The 21,580-nt window shown below is 38.4% G+C and overlaps 1 protein-coding gene across 1 annotated transcript in view; it reads right to left on the bottom strand.

Moving 5' to 3' along the window:
* Positions 1–21,580, bottom strand: part of MTMR3 (myotubularin related protein 3) — a 144,781-nt gene that overhangs the window by 48,912 nt on the left and 74,289 nt on the right. Inside the window, 3 exon segments of the mRNA XM_007461183.1 lie at positions 10,807–10,890; positions 12,962–12,967; positions 20,470–20,522. Of these exon segments, the coding sequence (XP_007461245.1) occupies positions 10,807–10,809 (3 nt within the window). The 5' untranslated portion in view covers positions 10,810–10,890; positions 12,962–12,967; positions 20,470–20,522.

Genomic DNA, 21,580 nt, shown 5'->3' with positions numbered 1-21,580 from the left:
CTGCTGGCACATTTACTTGGGGGCTAATCCAGGCCAGTGCATATAACCAAAGCAGTTACCGAAAACTGAAAATGGAACAAATGATTTTCAGCATAAGAGAATTGAGAATTTGGCAAACAAGATGAGCATAAAGAAATAATATTTCACAGTCAAATGAAATAAATGCTTTTTTAAATAAAACTGTCTCAGTTCATGTTACCTGTACGGCTTCTGGACTGATTTTCCCCCTTACATTGGATGGCCAAAAAGTTCGTTCGGATTTTCCCACAAGATCTTAGAGAAATCCGAATGAACTTTATGGCCAACACAATACATAAAAATGCATTTAATCCCCAAGGATTAGGATAAACTATTCATAGACTTTCCAAGAAGAAAGGTAAAAACATTACTTGGCTAAACATAAGCTGAATCAACTACCTAATTTATTACAGTTTCTGAGCTTCATATGTAAAAGGGAGGACAAACTTGAGATGGCTGATGGAGGAAGAGCTGGAAGGAGACAAAAGGCAAGGAAGAAAAAGTCTGGGGACTTCCCTGGTGGCACAGTGGTTAAGAATCCACCTGCCAATGCAGGGGACACGGGTTCAAACCCTGGTCCGGGAAGATCCCACATGCCACAGAGCAACGAAGCCCATGAGCCATAACTACTGAGCCTGTGCTCTAGAGCCCACAAGCCACAACTACTGAGCCCGCATGCCACAACTACTGAAGCCCGCGTGCCTAGAGCCCATGCTCTGCAACAAGAGAAGCCACCACAATGAGAAGCCCGCACACTGCAATGAAGAGTAGACCCCGCTCACCGCAACTAGAGAAAGCCCGTGTGGAGCAACGAAGACCCAACAAAGCCATAAATAAATAAATAAATGTACTAAAAAAAAAAAAAAGAAAAAGTCTGTCAAGTGTTAGCCTGATAAGAGGCTTGAAAACAAATTTCTCCTAGGCTAGCTATAGGCAGTAGTTTATTAGTAGGAGAATGTATTCCACATGGTCAATTTCCTGCTATTGCTGAGGAACACCAGGCATTGTGGAATCTGGTGGTACTTAATCTCCACCAGCGCCATATGGGGTCACCTATAAAATCTTGAAAAGGGATCAGTCACCACAGTTCCAGGCTAATTTCTGCTACTCACTAAACTATGCAGGTAAGAGACTTAAGTCTATACCTCAGAAGTCAACATTAGAGATAAATATTTAAAGAACATGGCAAGTAGAGGCTGACCAGTGGAAATGCCTATAAACTGAATTTATATACACCCTTCCAGGATTAAAAAAAAACTATACTTCAGAGTGAAATATCTGTAGGAACATTTGACAAATGTAAAAGTTAAAGTGACTGTCAGTCTGTCAATTTATCATTCTTAAGACTGGTATTAAAGGCGATAAAAATAAATTTCCCTTGATAGAATGTTTGTGATCTGTTTCAAAATAATACAAAGAGGTGTGGGTGAGGGAGTCAGAAGAAACAAGTGTGGCCATGAACTGATGATTATTGCAGCTGGTTGATGCATATATGAGGGTTCATCATACTATTCTCAATTTGCACAGGCTTGAGATTTTCCATAATGAAACATGAAAACATCTTCCTAATGCTTAATCTCCCCCAAAAACCTCAATCTCATTTAAGAACTTTTAAAAGGGACTCTTTCCAAGACGGCGGAGGAGTAAGACGCAGAGATCACCTTCCTCCCCACAGATACACCAGAAATACATCTACACGTGGAGCAACTCCTACAGAACACCTACTGAACGCTGGCAGGAGACCTCAGACCTCCCAAAAGGCAAGAAACTCCCCACGTACCTGGGTAGGGCAAGAGAAAAAAGAATAAACAGAGACAAAAGGATAAGGACGGTACCTGCACCCGTGGGAGGGAGCCGTGAAGGAGGAAAGGTCTCCACACACTAGGAGCCCCTTCGCGGGCAGAGATTGCGGGAGGCGGAGCGGGGAGCTTCGGAGCCGCGGAGGACAGCACAGCAACAGGGGCGCGGAGGGCAAAGCGGAGAGATTCCCGCACAGAGGATCGGCGCCGACCGGCGCTCACCAGCCCGAGAGGCTCGTGTGCTCACCCGCCGGGGGCGGGCGGGGCTGCGAGCTGAGGCTCGGTTTCGGTTTCGGTCGGAGCTCAGGGAGAGGACTGGGGTTGGCGGCTTGAACATAGCCCGAAGGGGTTAGTGCGCCACGGCTAGCCGGGAGGGAGTCCGGGGAAAAGTCTGGACCTACCCAAGAGGCAAGAGACCTTTTCTTGCCTCTGTGTTTCCTGGTGCGCGAGGAGAGGGGTTTTAAGAGCGCTGCCTAAAGGAGCTCCAGAGACGGGCGCGAGGGGAGCCTGTGCAGCCCGCCACTGCCAGGTTCCCGGGATCCAGGGACAATTTCTCAGGGAGAACACACGGCGGGCCTCAGGCTGGGGCAACGTCACGCCGACTTCTGCCGCCGCAGGACCGCTCCGCACTCCGTGCCCCTCCCTGCCCCCGGCCTGAGAGCGCCAGAGCCCCCGAGTCAGCGGCTCCTTTAACGCCGTCCTGTCTGAGCAAAAAGCAGACGCCCTCCAGCGACCTACACGCAGAGGCAGGGCCAAGTCGAAAGCTGAGCCCCTGTGAGCTGTGAGAACAAAGAAGAAAAAGGGAAATCTCTCCCAGCAGCCTCAGAAACAGCGGATTAAAGCTACACAATCAATTTGATGTACCCTGCCTCTGTGGAATACATGAATAGACAGCGAATCATCCCAAATTGAGGAGGCGGACTTCTAGAGCAAGATCTATGATTTTTTCCCCTTTTCCTCTTTTTGTGAATGTGTATGTGTATGCTTCTGTGTGAGATCTTGTCTGTATAGGTTTGCTTCCACCATTTGTCCCAGCGTTCTATCCGACCATTTTTTTTTTTAATTTTTTTCTTAATAATTAATTTTAATTTAAAGAACTCTGTTATACTTTACCTTCTTTCTATCTTTCCTTCCTTCCTTCCCTTTTTGAGACAACGAATCGTCCCAAATTGAGGAGGTGGACTTGGAGAGCAAGTTTTATGATTTTTTCCACTTTACCTCTTTTTGTGAGGGTATATGTGTATGCTTCTATGTAAGATTTTGTCTCTATAACTTTGCTTCCACCATTTGTCCTAAGGTTCTATCCTTCCCTTTTTTTTTTCCTCTAAATAATTATTTTTTTAATTCAATAACTTTATTATACTTTATTTTATTTTACTGTATCTTCTTTCTTTCTGTATTTTTTCCTTCCTTCCCTCATTCCTTCCTTCCTTCCCTCCTCCCTCCCTCCCTCCTTTCTTTCCTTCTTGCCTTCTTCCTTTCTTTTCTTCTTTCTTTCTTTCTTCCTTCCCTCCTTCCTTCCTTCCCTCCTCTCTTTCTTTCTTTCTTTCTTTCTTTCCTATTTCCTCCTACTTATACTAATTCTCTCTACTTTCTCTCCCTTTTATTCTGAGCCGAGTGGATGAAAGGCTCTTGCTGCTCCAGCCAGGAGTCAGGACTCTGCCTCTGAGGTGGGAGAGCCAACTTCAGAACACTCGTCAAGAAGAGACCTCCCAGCCCCACATAATATCAAACGGCGAAAATCTCCCAGAGATCTCCATCTCAACACCAGCACCCAGCTTCGCTCAACGACCAGCAAGCTACAGTGCTGGACAACCTATGCCAACCATATAGCAAAACAGGAACACAACCCCACCCACTAGCAGAGAGGCTGCCTAAAATCATAATAAGTCCACAGACACCCCAAAACACACCACCAGACGTGGACCTGCCCACTAGAGAGACAAGATCTAGCCTCATACACCACAACACAGCCACTAGTCCCCTCCACCAGGAAGCCTACACAACGCACTGAACCAACCTTAGCCACTGGAGACAGACATCAAAAACAACGGGAGCTACGAACTTGCAGCCTGCAAAAAGGTGAACCCAATCACAGTAAGATAAGCAAAATGAGAAGACAGAAAAACACACAGCAGATGAAGGAGCAGGATAAAAACCCACCAGACCTAACAAATGAAGAGGAAATAGGCAGTCTACCTGAAAAAGAGTTCAGAATAATGATAGTAAAGATGATCCAAAATCTTGGAAATAGAATGGACAAAATGCAAGAAGCAGTTAACAAGGACCTAGAAGAAATAAAGATGAAACAGACAATGATGAACAACACAATAAATGAAATGAAAAATACTCTAGATGGGATCAATAGCAGAATAAATGAGGCAGAAGAACGGATAAGTGACCTGGAAGATAAAATAGTGGAAATAACTACTGCAGAGCAGAATAAAGAAAAAAGAATGAAAAGAACTGAGGACAGTCTCAGAGACCTCTGGGACAACATTAAACGCACCAACATTCGAATTATAGGGGTTCCAGAAGAAGAAGAGAAAAAGAAAGGGACTGAGAAAATATTTGAAGAGATTATAGTTGAAAACTTCCCTAATATGGGAAAGGAAATCGTTAATCAAGTCCAGGAAGCACAGAGAGTCCCATACAGGATAAATTCAAGGAGAAATACGCCAAGACACATATTAATCAAACTGTCAAAAACTAAATACAAAGAAAGCATATTAAAAGCAGCAAGGGAAAAACAACAAATAACACACAAGGGAATCCCCATAAGGTTAACAGCTGATCTCTCAGCAGAAACTCTACAAGCCAGAAGGGAGTGGCAGGACATACTGAAAGTGATGAAGGAGAAAAACCTGCAACCAAGATTACTCTACCCAGCAAGGATCTCATTCAGATTTGATGGAGAAATTAAAACCTTTACAGACAAGCAAAAGCTGAGAGAGTTCAGCACCACCAAACCAGCTTTACAACAAATGCTAAAGGAACTTCTCTAGACAAAAACACAAGAGAAGGAAAAGTCCTATAATAACGAACCCAAAACAATTTAGAAAATGGGAATAGGAACATACATATCGATAATTACCTTAAATGTAAATGGACTAAATGCTCCCACCAAAAGACACAGATTGGCTGAATGGATACAAAAACAAGACCCATATATATGCTGTCTACAAGAGACCCACTTCAGACCTAGAGACACATACAGACTGAAAGTAAGGGGATGGAAAAAGATATTCCATGCAAATGGAAACCAAAAGAAAGCTGGAGTAGCAATTCTCATATCAGACAAAATAGACTTTAAAATAAGGACTATCAGAAGAGACAAAGAAGGACACTACATAATGATTAAGGGATCGATCCAAGAAGAAGATATAACAATTGTAAATATTTATGCACCCAACATAGGAGCACCTCAATACATAAGGCAAAAACTAGCAGCCATAAAAGGGGAAATCGACAGTAACACATTCATAGTAGGGGACTTCAACACCCCACTTTCACCAATGGACAGATCATCCAAAATGAAAATAAATAAGGAAACACAAGCTTTAAATGATACATTAAACAGGATGGACTTAATTGATATTTATAGGACACTCCATCCAAAAACAACAGAATACACATTTTTCTCAAGTGCTCATGGAACATTCTCCAGGATAGATCATATCTTGGGTCACAAATCAAGCCTTGGTAAATTTAAGAAAATTGAAATTATATCAAGTATCTTTTCCGACCACAACGCCATGAGATTAGATATCAATTATAGGAAAAGAGCAGTAAAAAATACAAACACATGGAGGCTAAACAATACACTACTTAGTAACGAAGTGATCACTGAAGAAATCAAAGAGGAAATTAAAAAATACCTAGAAACAAATGACAATGGAGATACAACGACCCAAAACCTATGGGATGCAGCAAAAGCAGTTCTAAGAGGGAAGTTTATAGCAATACAAGCCCACCTTAAGAAGCAGGAAACATCTCGAATAAACAACCTAACCTTGCACCTCAAGCAATTAGAGAAAGAAGAACAAAAAAACCCCAGAGTTAGCAGAAGGAAAGAAATCATAAAAATCAGATCAGAAATAAATGAAAAAGAAATGAAGGAAACAATAGCAAAGATCAATAAAACTAAAAGCTGGTTCTTTGAGAAGATTAACAAAATTGATAAACCATTAGCCAGACTCATCAAGAAAATAAGGGAGAAGACTCAAATCAATAGAATCAGAAATGAAAAAGGAGAAGTAACAACTGACACTGCAGAAATACAAAAAATCATGAGGGATTACTACAAGCAACTCTATGCCAATAAAATGGACAATCTGGAAGAAATGGACAAATTCTTAGAAATGCACAAACTGCCAAGACTGAATCAGGAAGAAATAGAAAATATGAACAGACCAATCACAAACACTGAAATTGAAACTGTGATTAAAAATCTTCCAACAAACAAAAGCCCAGGACCAGATGGCTTCACAGGCGAATTCTATCAAACATTTAGAGAAGAGCTAACACCTATTCTTCTCAAACTCTTCCAAAATATAGCAGAGGGAGGAACACTCCCAAACTCATTCTACGAGGCCACCATCACCTTGATACCAAAACCAGACAAGGATGTCACAAAGAAAGAAAACTACAGGCCAATATCACTGATGAACATAGATGCAAAAATCCTCAACAAAATACTAGCAAACAGAATCCAACAGCACATTAAAAGGATCATACACCATGATCAAGTGGGGTTTATTCCAGGAATGCAAGGATTCTTCAATATACGCAAATCTATCAATGTGATTAACCATATTAACAAATTGAAGGAGAAAAACCATATGATCATCTCAATAGATGCAGAGAAAGCTTTTGACAAAATTCAACACCCATTTATGATAAAAACCCTGCAGAAAGTAGGTGTAGAGGGAACTTTCCTCAATATAATAAAGGCCGTATATGACAAGCCCACAGCCAACATCATCCTCAATGGCGAAAAACTGAAAGCATTTCCACTAAGGTCAGGAACAAGACAAGGTTGCCCACTCTCACCACTCTTATTCAACATAGTTTTGGAAGTTTTAGCCACAGCAATCAGAGAAGAAAAGGAAATAAAAGGAATCCAAATCGGAAAAGAAGAAGTAAAGCTGTCACTGTTTGCAGATGACATGATACTCTACATAGAGAATCCTAAAGATGCTACCAGAAAACTACTAGAGCTAATCAATGAATTTGGTAAAGTAGCAGGATACAAAATTAATGCACAGAAATCTCTGGCATTCCTATATACTAATGATGAAAAATCTGAAAGTGAAATCAAGAAAACACTCCCATTTACCATTGCAACAAAAAGAATAAAATATCTAGGAATAAACCTACCTAAGGAGACAAAAGACCTGTATGCAGAAAATTATAAGACACTGATGAAAGAAATTAAAGATGATACAAACAGATGGAGAGATATACCATGTTCTTGGATTGGAAGAATCAACATTGTGAAAATGACTCTACTTCCCAAAGCAATCTATAGATTCAATGCAATCCCTATCAAACTACCACTGGCATTTTTCACAGAACTAGAACAAAAAATTTCACAATTTGTATGGAAACACAAAAGACCCCGAATAGCCAAAGCAATCTTGAGAACAAAAAATGGAGCTGGAGGAATCAGGCTGCCTGACTTCAGACTATACTACAAAGCTACAGTAATCAAGACAGTATGGTACTGGCACAAAAACAGAAAGATAGATCAATGGAATAGGATAGAAAGCCCAGAGATAAACCCATGCACATATGGTCACCTTATCTTTGATAAAGGTGGCAGGAATATACAGTGGAGAAAGGACAGCCTCTTCAATAAGTGGTGCTGGGAAAATTGGATAGGTACATGTAAAAGTATGAGATTAGATCACTCCCTAACACCATACACAAAAATAAGCTCAAAATGGATTAAAGACCTAAATGTAAGGCCAGAAACTATCAAACTCTTAGAGGAAAACATAGGCAGAACACTCTATGACATAAATCACAGCAAGATCCTTCTTGACCCATCTCCTAGAGTAATGGAGATAAAAACAAAAATAAACAAATGGGACCTAATGAAACTTCAAAGCTTTTGCACAGCAAAGGAAACCATAAACAAGACCAAAAGACAGCCCTCAGAATGGGAGAAAATATTTGCAAATGAATCAACTGACAAAGGATTAATCTCTAAAATTTACAGGCAGCTCATGCAGCTCAATAACAAAAAAATAAACAACCCAATCCAAAAATGGGCAGAAGACCTAAATAGACATTTCTCCAAAGAAGATATACAGACTGCCAACAAACACATGAAAGAATGCTCAACATCATTAATCATTAGAGAAATGCAAATCAAAACTACAATGAGATATCATCTCACACCAGTCAGAATGGCCATCATCAAAAAATCTAGAAACAATAAATGCTGGAGAGGGTGTGGAGAAAAGGGAACACTCTTGCACTGCTGGTGGGAATGTGAATTGGTTCAGCCACTATGGAGAACAGTATGGAGGTTCCTTAAAAAACTACAAATAGAACTACCATATGACCCAGCAATCCCACTACTAGGTATATACCCTGAGGAAACCAGAATTCAGAAAGAGTCATGTACCAAAATGTTCATTGCAGCTCTATTTACAATAGCCCGGAGATGGAAACAACCTAAGTGCCCGTCGTCGGATGAATGGATAAAGAAGATGTGGCACATATATACAATGGAATATTACTCAGCCATAAAAAGAAACGAAATTGAGCTATTTGTAATGAGGTGGATAGATCTAGAGTCTGTCATACGGAGTGAAGTAAGTCAGAAAGAGAAGGACAAATACCGTATGCTAACACATATATATGGAATTTAAGAAAAAAAAATGTTATGAAGAACCTAGGGGTAAAACAGGAATAAAGACAGAGACCTACTGGAGAACAGACTTGAGGATATGGGGAGGGGGAAGGGTGAGGTGTGTTAGGGCGAGAGAGAGACATGGACATATATATACTAACAAACGTAAGGTAGATAGCCAGTGGGAAGCAGCCGCATGGCACAGGGAAACCGGCTCGGTTCTTTGTGGCTGTCTGGAGGGGTGGGATAGGGAGGGTGGGAGGGAGGGAGACAAAGAGGGAAGAGATATGGGAACATATATATATGTATAACTGACTCACTCTGTTATAAAGCAGAAACTAACACACCACTGTAAAGCAATTATACCCCAATAAAGATGTTAAAAAAAAAAAAAAGAACTTTTAAAAGTATGAGGATGTTACTCAAATTAGTATAGAAGTATACACTAAAAAAAAGAAAGAAAAACCAGTACTTCTGAATTCTCTATACAAAAAATAAGGATTAAGGACACAGAACCAAAATTCTAAAACAAAAGAAAATATTAATTAATTTTATTTAAATCAATGATTCAACAACTTGCAAAATGATATGTAGCTAGTAAAAAATCATTAGGAATCCAATGAGTCAACAAGTGAAAAATGTTTATTTAGTGAAATAAGCAAAATAATTATGTTTTAATTCCAACTACATATGGACATAAACTAGTTAGAAAGGAACACAACCATGGGTTTTGGTGGAAGAGTTGTAAATAAGTACTTGTAAAAACTTGTTATAATGCTACTTTATGACAGATTTTTTTAAAAAGACCCATGGTCATACTGCTCCCCAAATACTGCACACAGAAGTATCTCCAGAGCGCACCAGGAAGACTGTCTGCAGGGCACAAGAGACCCCAGCAGCACCAGAATGAGGACCACACCATTGTAGCTATGTGGTACACAACGAAGGACAACCCCTCAGTACAGAACAGAGCTGCTTTCATAAGCCCACCATTTGCTACTCATTAGCATTGGCATACATACCATAAAATATTAGGCAAACACTTTTTCAATTCATTAAAAACTTGTGAAAACCAATAAAATAAAATATAGTCTAAAGAAAAGCTCATTAGTGTTTGGGTATAGGATACATTAGAAAGTTGTTATGCCCACAAACTAAGAAAAAACTGGCAAAGATTTAAGATGAGAGCAGTTACCTTTGTCATTGTTTTAATATGACACTTCTATACAACTAGTTTTTCTGTTTTTAGTTTGTTTTTAATTTTGAAAAGCATTTTCCACCCATGTTCCTAATGAAGCTTGAAATTAACATGGCCTTTTCAATTCCTTCTTTGTGCACCAGCATGAGACAGAGTTTGGTTCTAGAAAACATCACCAAGATAGAAGCGGGACAATATTACAGAGGACCATTTCTTTTTTAAACCTTGGAGCACGGTTTACATGTTCTCAGGATTGATAGAAATGTGGCTGGCTCATTGCTCCATCATCTCTGCCTGAACTGGGTCCTAAATGGCCCACAAGTCACTGAAATACACTCATTTTAGTCAAAGACGTATAGGTAGGCAGGGAGTGTGCAGAGCTACTTCATCTTCTCTGGGATAAAAATAATGCCTTAAATAGACAGGACAGGGAAGACAGGGAATTACTTCTACCCAGAAAGGTAAATTCATAAAGAATATGTGTATGACCATATAAGTCTCCTACACACAATACACACATGCGCACAGACACACACACACACACACACACACACACACACACACACAGAGAGAGAGAGAGAAAAGCTTTTCACGATACCTTCCTTCCTAGAAAAGGAATAAGAACCCTGGAGTCCAAGAAACATGGGTTTTAGTCTTGACTCCATTTACTATCTGACTGAAAAGAGACAATATCTAACTCACAGGATTAAAGTTAATAGAAGCAAAACTGCTCTAAGACACTAGAATATTCTAAAATTATTACTACTAAGTAAACAATAAAAGAAAATAGACAAGAGATTTCTGGGAAAGAAAAAGTGAAATGATTTCTCACAATAACAAAAATGGGTAACTGAACTTATTAGTATTCACTTAATTGTCAGGACAGAGTTCAAGTTCAATTTTTTTGTTACTTCTTTCTCTATACTTACCATGACAGGAGGCCCAGATTAGGAGGAGAGATCCCCGTCCTTTCTTCCTTCCGTATCTTGGCAAGGCTTTTCTTTCCTTTATGCCTGAATCTTGAAAAAGAAAAAAAAAAAAGGACAAAATTGGCAATTCCCACACACACCCCCGCCCCGTTTGGCCATACCCTAATTAAAGAAACTGCATATACAAGGACCAGACCTGACCAGTCAGCCAAGGAAAAGCTGAATATCACCCAGCCAATCCCCACTAGTCAAATCCAAACTCCTTAACTCCCTTGTGAAAATCCTCCTGGTCGTAAACTATCTGAGCAAAAAAGTAGCAAAGGTTCATGTTCTTAATGTTGATAGCAATACAAAAAATATTATAAACCTTAAATGAAAATAATAAAGCAATAACTAAAACTGACCTGCAAATGCAAAAACAACATTCTTGTAATATTACAGTATGTTTTTGTGGTTATCTGTAAATTCAAAGTGGATCTCCCCATCTGTGGGAACCAAACTGGCTTAGTAAAAAAATATGAAAAAACTGCCTTTTGCCCCAATATCCTGTGCTCACTGAAAACTCACATAAACTGCACTAATAACTTTACCTGGTTTTCAGAAACAACTATAAGAGTGCGGGAGGAATACCTAACAAGAAACTCAAAGACAGGCTAGTAAGAACACTATCATCTCTAATAAGTAGCTTTTTTTAAAAAAATAGATACATTTCATGCAAAGCCAGCATTTCTAGTTCACTAAACTTCCATGAATATAGGATATTTTAGGCAGTCTGGGATTCAATATTCAAAGTAAACTCTTTGTGAGCAGTGAAAGTGAGGGAACAGAGGACATCAAAGAAGTAGCAGGGCCCAGAACATGTGGAGCCTTGTGCAGTTATGAACAAAGGAGTGACATGAGGTGACTTAAAGGATGGCTCTGGCTATAGGGTGGGAACAGACTAGACTGCTGGGGGAGCTGAGGGAGCATAGGAGGAAACAGGAAGACCTGTCAGAAGGAAATAATCACCATAAGAAGTAGTGATGGAAATGCTTGAGACACTGCTGGATTCTGGATATGTTCTGAATTTACCACCCACAGGATTTGAGCTAATTCATTAAATAAAAGAAGTCACACTTTCTGACTTCAGCATCTAGAAGCAAGGATTTCCCATTTACTGATGAGGGAAAACATTAAGAAAAATGGATTACCCACTCTGTGCAGAGGTACAGGAGGGGGAACAGGGAATCAAAGGTTCCGTTTTAGACACGTTATATTTGAGATGCCTCAGATATCCCGTTGAAGACACCAAGTAAAAGCTGAACAAACTAGCCTGGAGATGAAGAAGATGGAAGCTAGAGATAGTAACATAAATGTGGGAGCCATAAGTGTGTGGATGGCATTAAATCTAGTAAATTCCGGGGCAAGTACAGATGGAGAAACTAAGAGGACCAAGTGGTGGTTTGGGGTACTCCATTGTTCAGAGGCTAGAAGGATGAGGAAGAACCAAGTGGTTTAGTAACAAATCAAGTCAGAGTCATCATTCTTACCATTATTCAAACCTAAAACAAGTCTTTGTGATATAACCTAGCTCAAGAACACAGATTAGCATAAAATACTCATTTATTCATTCATTTCAATAATTATTCAACACCTAGTATAACCCAAGCACTGCTCTAGATCTAGGGGAGACAACTGTAACCAAAAAGTCATGGAGCTTAATTTTAATGCCTGGGACTTCGCTGGTGGTGCAGTGGTTGAGAGTCCACCTGCCATTGCAGGGGACATGGGTTCGATCCCTGGTCTGGGAAGCTCCCACGTGCCTTGGGGCAGCTGGGCCCTTGCACCACAGCTGCTGAGACCCATGCGCCTAGAGCCCGCACTTCGTGGCAAGAGAGACCACCGCAGTGAGAAGCCCGCACACTGCGGCGCAGGGTGGCCCCTGCGCGCCGCAGCTGGAGGGGGCCCGCGTGCACCAATGAAGACCCAATGCAGCCTAAATAAATAAATAAATAAATAAATAAATAAATAAAATGAATGAATGAATGAATGAATGAATGAATCTGCCTGCCAATTCAGGGGACACGGGTTCGATCCCTAGTCCGGGAAGATCCCACATGACGCGGAGCAACTAAGCCCATGCACCACAACTACTGAGCCCACGTGCTGCAACTACTGAAGCCTGCACGCCTAGAGCCTGTGCTCCGCAACAAGAGAAGCCACCATGATGAGAAGCCTGTGCACCGCAAAAAGAGTAGCGCCGCTCATCTCAACTAGAGAAAGCCCACAAACAGCAACAAAGACCCAACGCAGCCAAAAATAAATTTTAAAAATGAAATAAAAATTTTACTGCCTGCCTTCCCCACTAGAAGCAAATAAATAGATATGTTTATATTAGGTAGCTTGTAAGTGTTACAAAGAAAATAAAGCAGGGTTTAGGGATAAGGAGTAACAAAGAACTGCTGTTTTAGATGAGGTGGCAAGGGTATGTAAAAAGGCCACCTGTTGGAATTAATTAAAAAGGAAAGGAGGAAAGGCAAAGAAATTATTCCTGAGGGTATGAACTTATTAGAAAAAAATCTCTTAAAGATCACTTTAAAAAGAAACACCTACTGGATGAATTTTATTTTTAAACTGTCCTAATGTTGTGCAAAAGGTATTTGTGTTTTAGAATTAAATGTCTAATGACAGTATCATATACATATTCAAACTGCCATATTTTAAATAACTCAAATAGAAGTGGATTTGAAGTTTTTCAAAACAGATAACAAAGTACAACTCCAGTGATGAAGATATTAACATAAAAAAGGTAGTGGAACATGGAGAACTTGAAACCTTCACGCACTGCTGTAGAAAATGGTTTAGCAGTTCCTTTAAAATTCACCATGAGTCATTAACTCCATTCCTGGGTATATACCCAAGAGAACTGAAAACATATCCACACAAAAACTTGTGCGTTAATGTTCACAGCAGCATTTTTCATAATAGCCAAGAAGCAGAAACAACCCAAATGTTCATCAAATGATGAAAGAATAAAATGTGGTATATCCACACAATGGAATATTATCCAGCAATAAAAAAAAGACTAAAATACTGACACATGATACAATACGGATGAACTCTGAAAACATAATACTAACTGAAAGAAGCCAGGCACAAAATACCATATTGTACAATTTCATTTATATGAATTGCCCAGAATTTTAAATCTAGGTAGAGACAGAAAACAGATTAGTGGTGGTTTAGCACAACATACTAAAACTCCTGAACTGTATGCTTTTAAAGGGTAAGTTTTATGTGATGTGTAGGTGAGGAGTATGAATATAATCAAACTCTTCATGAAATACTAAAAATAATCTTACTGCAAAAAAGTTATGGAACTGACCCAGCAGCAATGAGCATTCTAAGCATCTAGACCATGGTATCTAAATATTAATTCTCATTTCAAAAGGAGCCAACAAAGCTCCTGAGAAATAGCCAATTACAGGTCTAGAACAGAAAATGTGTAAGTTGATCCTGGAACATTAAATTGGAAAGCAAGGAAACTATCAAAGACTACTAAGGGTATATCAAAAGGACTCCAGAGCCAATCTAAACAGAATCACTGGTGAAAATGGAATAATTTGAGCAAAAATAATAAGCGCTATGTATTGAATTTCAATGTTTAATTATAAGTTCATAATATTTCTCTCTCCCTCTCATTGGTCACCACTGGAGGATGCTAAGTAAGCAACTTATTTTTGAAACTGGTAAATAAAGGCAAAGAATTAGTATTTATCTCGCTTTTCCTATATAAACTGAACCTCTGTACAACCAAGTAGTTGATGGGGGTAGTATTTCACCTAATACACAAACAAGGAAAGACACAAATAAGTATCACCATTTTATAACTGCTAATGAAATATAGGATGAACATAATGATCTAGTCTAGAGAAACCTATAAAAATATAAAAATAACCCAAATTCTTTAAACTGCAAGACAGAAGAGATCAAAGGAAAACTCAGATTAAAAAAGAGATGTAAGTGACATGTCAACCAAATGCAATATATGGACTTTGCTTGGATCCTAATTCAAAGTATAAAAATAATTTGAGACATTTAGGGAAATCTGCCCATATAATATTTGATGTTATTTATTAATTTTCCGTATAACTGACAATGTCACAGTGGTTAGGTTTCTGTGGTTATGGCTTTTTAGAAGTTTCTTTTAGATATACAATTGAAATATGTACACATGAAGTAATACATCATGGAACAGACAGAATGAGTAGGAGTATATATCTATGAAACGGGATGGGCCCATGAGTTGATAGCTTTTGAGGCCCAATGAGATAAGTAAATGGAGATTAACCTATTTTCTCTACTTTTATACATTTGAAATATTCACAAAGTTTTTCTTTTTATTTTTTTGATGTGGACCATTCTTAAAGTCTTTATTGAATTTATTACAATATTGCTTCTGTTTTATGTTTTGGTTTTTTGGCCACGAGGCATGTGGGATCTTAGCTCCCCGACAAGGGATTGAACCTGGGCCCCCTGTACTGGGAGTGCAGAATCTTATTAGCCACTGGACCACCAGGGAAGTCCCTGATGTCTTCCATTTCTACACCAAATAAAGACTGTAAAATGGTGTGCTGCACTTTGGTCAATCAACAATTACCTGAGAACTAACTACGTGTCAAACACTATGACACTGTGCTGGTTCCTGCACTAAGGAGCTCATATCCCAGTGTGGAAGATAGAAACAAATAATTATAATTACAAATTGTGCTCAGCGTGATAAAGGAAACAAACAGGATGCTGAGACAGAGACTGAGAGGGTGGGGGTATGGGAGTTCTACTTTAGGTAAGGTGGTCAGAAAAGGCCTCTCTGTGCAGCAAGGCCAGTTTCTGGTACAGAAAACAACATGTGTTCCTGACAAGGAAAAGACTTTGGCATTTCTGAAGGATTAAAAAGAGGAAGCCAGTATAACTAAAATGTACTGAGTCAGAAAGAAGAGTGGCCCAACTTGAAGATGGAGAAATGTACAAGAGGATAATGTAGATAGTAAGGAGTATAAATTATATTCCAAGGGCAACAGATTATATTCCAAGTGTCAAAAATTCATTGACAGATTTTAAACAGCCGAGTGATATGATTTGATTTTAAAATAATTCTGATTACTGTGTGGTGAATGGATTAGAGAACAAAAAGAATAAAGAGAATCAGGAGACAATTACAGGGAGGAAAATGGTGGCTTGATTTAGAATGGTGGCAGTGCAGATGGAATAAAAGCATAAGGATATAAGTTATTTTAGAGGATAACTGACAGTAATAGGTAAAGGCCTAGATGTGGGGGCTAAGGAAGATTAAAGAATTTATGGTGCAAGAGGGGAGATAAGAAAACAGATAACATAGTTCAAAATAAGAGGTGCTACTTTAAACATCTGAGGAAAGGTAAACTTTCTATAGGAATTCCAAGTTCATAAGAAAAAGCCAAGATCATGGGTAACTCTGCAACCAATATGAATCACGAAGCCACTGGAGGTCCTTATAATATTAATACTACAAAGAGCAGATATAGCCAATCATTAAAAAATAGTCAATAACTGACTTGCAAAACTTGCGTTCCAGAATGGTAATTATACTTGCACCAAAAGGAAGAAATTGAGTCATTACTGTTAGCCTAAGAGAAGTAGTTTAACACTTCTTAATTTTTTAGTTGTAATAGTAATGCATGCTGCTTCTAAGAAAATTTAAAATACAGGTGTAAAAAGTAAGCAACTGTCCCCAGATACTGCTTGTGGGAGTGTAAAATGGTTCAGCCTCCTTGGAAAATAGCCTAGCAGTTCCTCAAACGATTAAACATAGAGCTACCACCTGACCCAGCAATTCTACTCCTAAAGAGAACAGAATTTTGTCTAAGAGACAAAAACATATCTACAGAAAAACTCATATACACATGTTTATAGCAGCATTATTCAAGATAGTCAAAAGACAGAAACAACCCAAATGTCCACTGACAGATGAATGGATAAACAAAATGTTGTATATCCCAAAATGGAGTATTAATCAGCCAATTAAAAGGAACGAAGTACTGATACATGCTTCAATATAGATGAACATTGAATACATTATACCAAGTAAAAGAAGCTGGTCACAAAAGTCCACATATCGTACTTGACAGAAATGGAACAGGGAAATTAACAGAGATAGGATTCATAGCTGCTTAGATCTGGGAGAGGTGGAAGGTAAGGGGGGGTGATAGCTAAAGGGTATGGAGAGCTTCTTTCTGAAGTAATAAAATGTTCTAAAATTGACTGTAGTGATGGTTGCACAGCACAATGAATATACTGAGCCACTGAACTGTATACGTTAATGGGTCAAATGTATAGTATAATACATGAATTATATCTCAAATCTGTTATTTTTTAAGTAAATAAGTAGAACTTCCATTCTCGTTCTTTGCTGCCCTTCCCTTCAACTACACGTAATAACAACTACTGTTAATATTTTATAATTCTGTCCAGGACACTTCTTTATTCATATACGACGTACATAATCTACCCCCGAAAAATGAGGGGGGAGGATCATACTGTATTCATTGTTCTGCACATTTTCCCTCAATGTACCAAATCCTTCCTGTGTCACTACATACTTTCAACATGGCAGTTCAGTATTCCATTATATTCCGATACACCATAACCTAATAATTCATCAATTACTGAGACATTTAGGTTATTTTCACTTTTCTATTACAATCAAAATAGCCACAATAACCATCCTTGCCCATATCTCTGCACAAGTCACTATTTCTGCAGCCCTGATTCTTAAAAATAAATTTACTAGGTGAAAAGATACACACTTGGTGGGGGAGATCATTATTGCCAAAGACTACACATACTAATTCCATTTATGAAACTATAATTCACTAACTCAGTTATCAACTTGGTAGAAGTTCTAATGTTCTGTAATTTGAAAGGTTAAAATAAAAATATGCATAAGCATTATTTGTATTAATCCAGAAACATGTTTGTACATGTACAGAAAAATGATATAGTGATCGTTAACAATGGTTACCACTCTAAGGAAGAAAGTGGGAATAGGGACTTTGTTTTTACACTTTTAGAATTACTTTACCCTTGTAATTAGAAAAATAAACTTTTCTACAAAGACATTTTTAAAAAGGAAATTCAAAATAATATTGCATAAAAGCTTTTCACTTGACCTAAGACAGAGTGTGAAGATAAAGCCATCAAAAAAAATAATCAGGGATGTAAAGCAATGGTTCTGAGGGCAGAAGAGACAGGAGTCCTGAGTCTGCCATTCACTAAACTCTATGACCTTTGGGACCTTTAAGGCAAGTCATGCTACTTCTTTACCCCTTACTACTTCAATATATACTTTATAAGAACAAAATTAATCTCTTATATAACCACAGAACTAGTTTTCAAATTCAGGAAACTTGACACTGATATAGTACTTTAATCTACTTTTTATATTCCAATTTGGTCAACCAATTACATCCTTTACAGAGATTTCCTCCCCCCTCTATGAAAGGATCCAGTCTAGGATCACATTGGATCTAGTTGTCATCTCTCTTTAGTCTTTTAATTTGGAACCCACATTATATTAATTCCAATAATATGTTTCCTGGTATCAAAATTAATTTAATAATCTAACATCAGGCTTCCCTGGTGGCGCGGTGGTTAAGAATCCACCTGCCAATGCAAGGGACACGGGTTCGAGCCCTGGTCCGGGAAGATCCCACATGCCGTGGAGCAACTAAGCCCCTGCACCACAACTACTGAGCCCGGGTGCCTAGAGCTGGTGCTCCGCAACAAGAGAAGCCACCGAAATGAGAAGCCTGCACACTGCAACCAAGAGTAGCCCCCGCCTAACAGAACTAAAGAAAGCCTGTGCACAGCAATGAAGACCCACCCAACACAGCCAAAAATAAAATTTTTTTTAAAAATAAAAAAATAAAAATTAAACACTGAAGAGTCAAGTAATACATTAGGATTACATTTCCTCTCCAAAGGTCTAATATGCACCCTGCTAGGCCAAATGAAGGGTAAAATTCTTATTTGAAGCAAAGTCAAATGATTTCTCTTTTCTTAATGTATGTATGAGAATTTGACAGTTGGGATCTGCAGGCTTCACTGGTCTCCAGTGTCAGTCTCAGAATGTGACTTCTGAGAAATCTTTATCAAAGTAAGACATTTATCTTCCTACTTAACATGGAATCTCATTCTTTCAGGCACCTGTTAACAAGAAATTACTCAATTCCTTAATCAGTAACTAAAACTCACACTTGACAACAATAACTCAGCCAAGTGAGATACTGAGCAACTTGGACTACAAGGACACATTATATGTACTATATAAATCCTTCCTATATAGAAAGGAAAAAAAACAGTATCCTGAATCAACAAGATGATAACTAATCTCTACTAGAACAAAAGAATCTAATTCTTCTCCCTTATTCTTAACCAAACACACACAACAAAAACAAAAATCCTAATTAAAATGAAATTATACTGAGAAGACACTAGTATCCCAGGACTCAGGGAACGTTCGTGTGATCTGAAAATTCAAACATGAAGATAGTTCTTGCCTTCAAGATGTTCACAATCCTGTGGGGTGACAAACATAACTAATAAGGCAGAGTGTGATAACAGATGTAGAAATATAATACCATGGGGATGGAAAAGACAGAGAAATGGATTCTGAACTGGGCACTCAAGCAAGGCTTTGTGGAACACTTGCACTTTTAATGGCTGAACCAGACAGATTTTGAGACAAAGGGGGTAAAGGAACAGCACAAGCAAAGAATGAGACCAAAAAAAAGGCAAGATATTGGCCAGTATTTGAGGGACAGTAAGTAGGTCAGGTTGGCTACAGCAGAAGACTTTCTAGATGTATGGAGAAAATGAGTGCCTAGTTGCAGTAGATGTGCTTAAAGCTCACTTATAAAGAGCCTAAAATGACATGCTAAGGAGCTTGATCCTTAATCTGGAGGCAATGCCAAGCTAAAGGTTCTGGAACAAGGGAATGATTTGGATCCAGAAACTTAAAACCAAAACAGCAACTTCTCTTTTCAATAAACTTAGATAATAATTTCCTCCATTAAATAGATGGCAGAAAAAAGAGGCAGTAATAAAGACTTAGGTAATAATATCCATAAAGCTCTATGAAAAAAAGGACAGGACAGGGATTAACATCCACACTGGGGGCAGGACTAACAAATTTTTTAGAAGTTATTTTCTAGTTGAACGTCACATTAGTACCACTAATGCTAGTAATGAGGCCTCGATTTTCACACAGATTTAACAATTTAAGAAAACTCAAAATAAGAACCAAGTTTCAATTTAAAAGAACATCATGTTAAGAACTATTTTAAACAAAAGATTAGGGCCACAACTCATTTAATCTCAACTTAAATACAAGTTTCTAGGCACAGTATATTATACTATAGCACAATTATATATGGGAAAAGTAATCTGGCTTGAGTCCTAATGGGGAAAAAAAACCCAAACCACCAAATATTGAGATTTAACATTAAAGTGAACATACAAGGGTTCACCTAAATAATTATGTCCACAGACAAAACAGGCCCCCAAAATTCATCTATAAATTACCTTTTGCTGCCTCAGAACAGCAGAGAGTATAGTAAGCGGCAGGAGGTAGGGGGACAAACTTACCAAATGAAGTTTGTCCCAAGAACTTTTTCTACTGGAACATTTCACAAGAAAATCTGCAAAAGAAAAACCAGTAGTTTTACAATGACAAATATCCTAAGTATCAAGTTAAGCCACTTAGATCTCCCCAACAAGACTTTTCTCTGCAAGTTAGAATGCCATGACAATACATTATTTTTTAAATTGTTACAATGTCAACTATTTAGTCAACCACAGGTTTTAGAATGTTTAATTGTGCAAAACAGGCCAAGTCAGGCCTTAGCATGCTTTTAGAAACTACAGAACTGCACAGATAGAACTTTCCAAGAACCTATAAACACTCCTCTTTAAGAGTTTTTCTCTATCAATCTAGCATCGTTTCTGATGGCTTCTCAGGTAAACCTTTGCCACTAAAGGAACAAGTACTTTAAACAACTAAGAAGATCACAGGAGATCTAGGTTTGGACTTGGTAGTTTAATTTGTACACATAATTGGCTTCTATCAAGGGGTCTTTTTTGTGTAAGAAAAAAATTAGAGAGGCAGGAGTATAGTCTAAACACAAAGAATTCTTGTCACAACTAGGCAACAATCTGACCTTTAGGTCAGATTTAGGAATCAACCTGATTCCTTTGTAAAGACTTCTCTCAGTATTGGCAGGCAACTCATCCTTTTGAGCTGTTTATGTGACATAAAGTCACATATATGAACAGGACTGTACAAAATATCAAAGTCCTAAAATTAAAGAGTCAGTCAACATATCACATTATTGCCATAACCTCTGGAACCGTTTTTTAAACAAGTAAGAACCATATAAGAGGAGGCTAAACATGTAATAATAAAGGGTTTTAACCACTTTACAAGTAGTATTTTTGTCTCCCAGTAACTTTTAATTTAAATTTTGTAAAAGTTAATTTTAGTTTAATACAGGCTGGGCTGTATTGACCACATGCTGTATGGGAAAGGAACTAAGGCAATTCATAACTTGTAACTTCAGATACAAATCATATTAGTATCAAGATTGGTCCTGTTAAGTTGTTTAAGGAAGTACAACACAGTATACCAGGAAAGTTCAGGGGTTTTAAATCTGTAAGAACTTTTCTTTCTAGAGTATAATTTTTGCTGAGTATTTGAAAC

This window comes from Lipotes vexillifer, unplaced genomic scaffold, assembly GCF_000442215.2.
Source record: "Lipotes vexillifer unplaced genomic scaffold, Lipotes_vexillifer_v1.1 scaffold691, whole genome shotgun sequence".
NCBI lineage: Eukaryota > Metazoa > Chordata > Mammalia > Artiodactyla > Lipotidae > Lipotes > Lipotes vexillifer.
The sequence above is the reverse complement of the archived record's forward strand: the minus strand, read 5'-3'. Positions and strand labels throughout refer to the sequence as shown.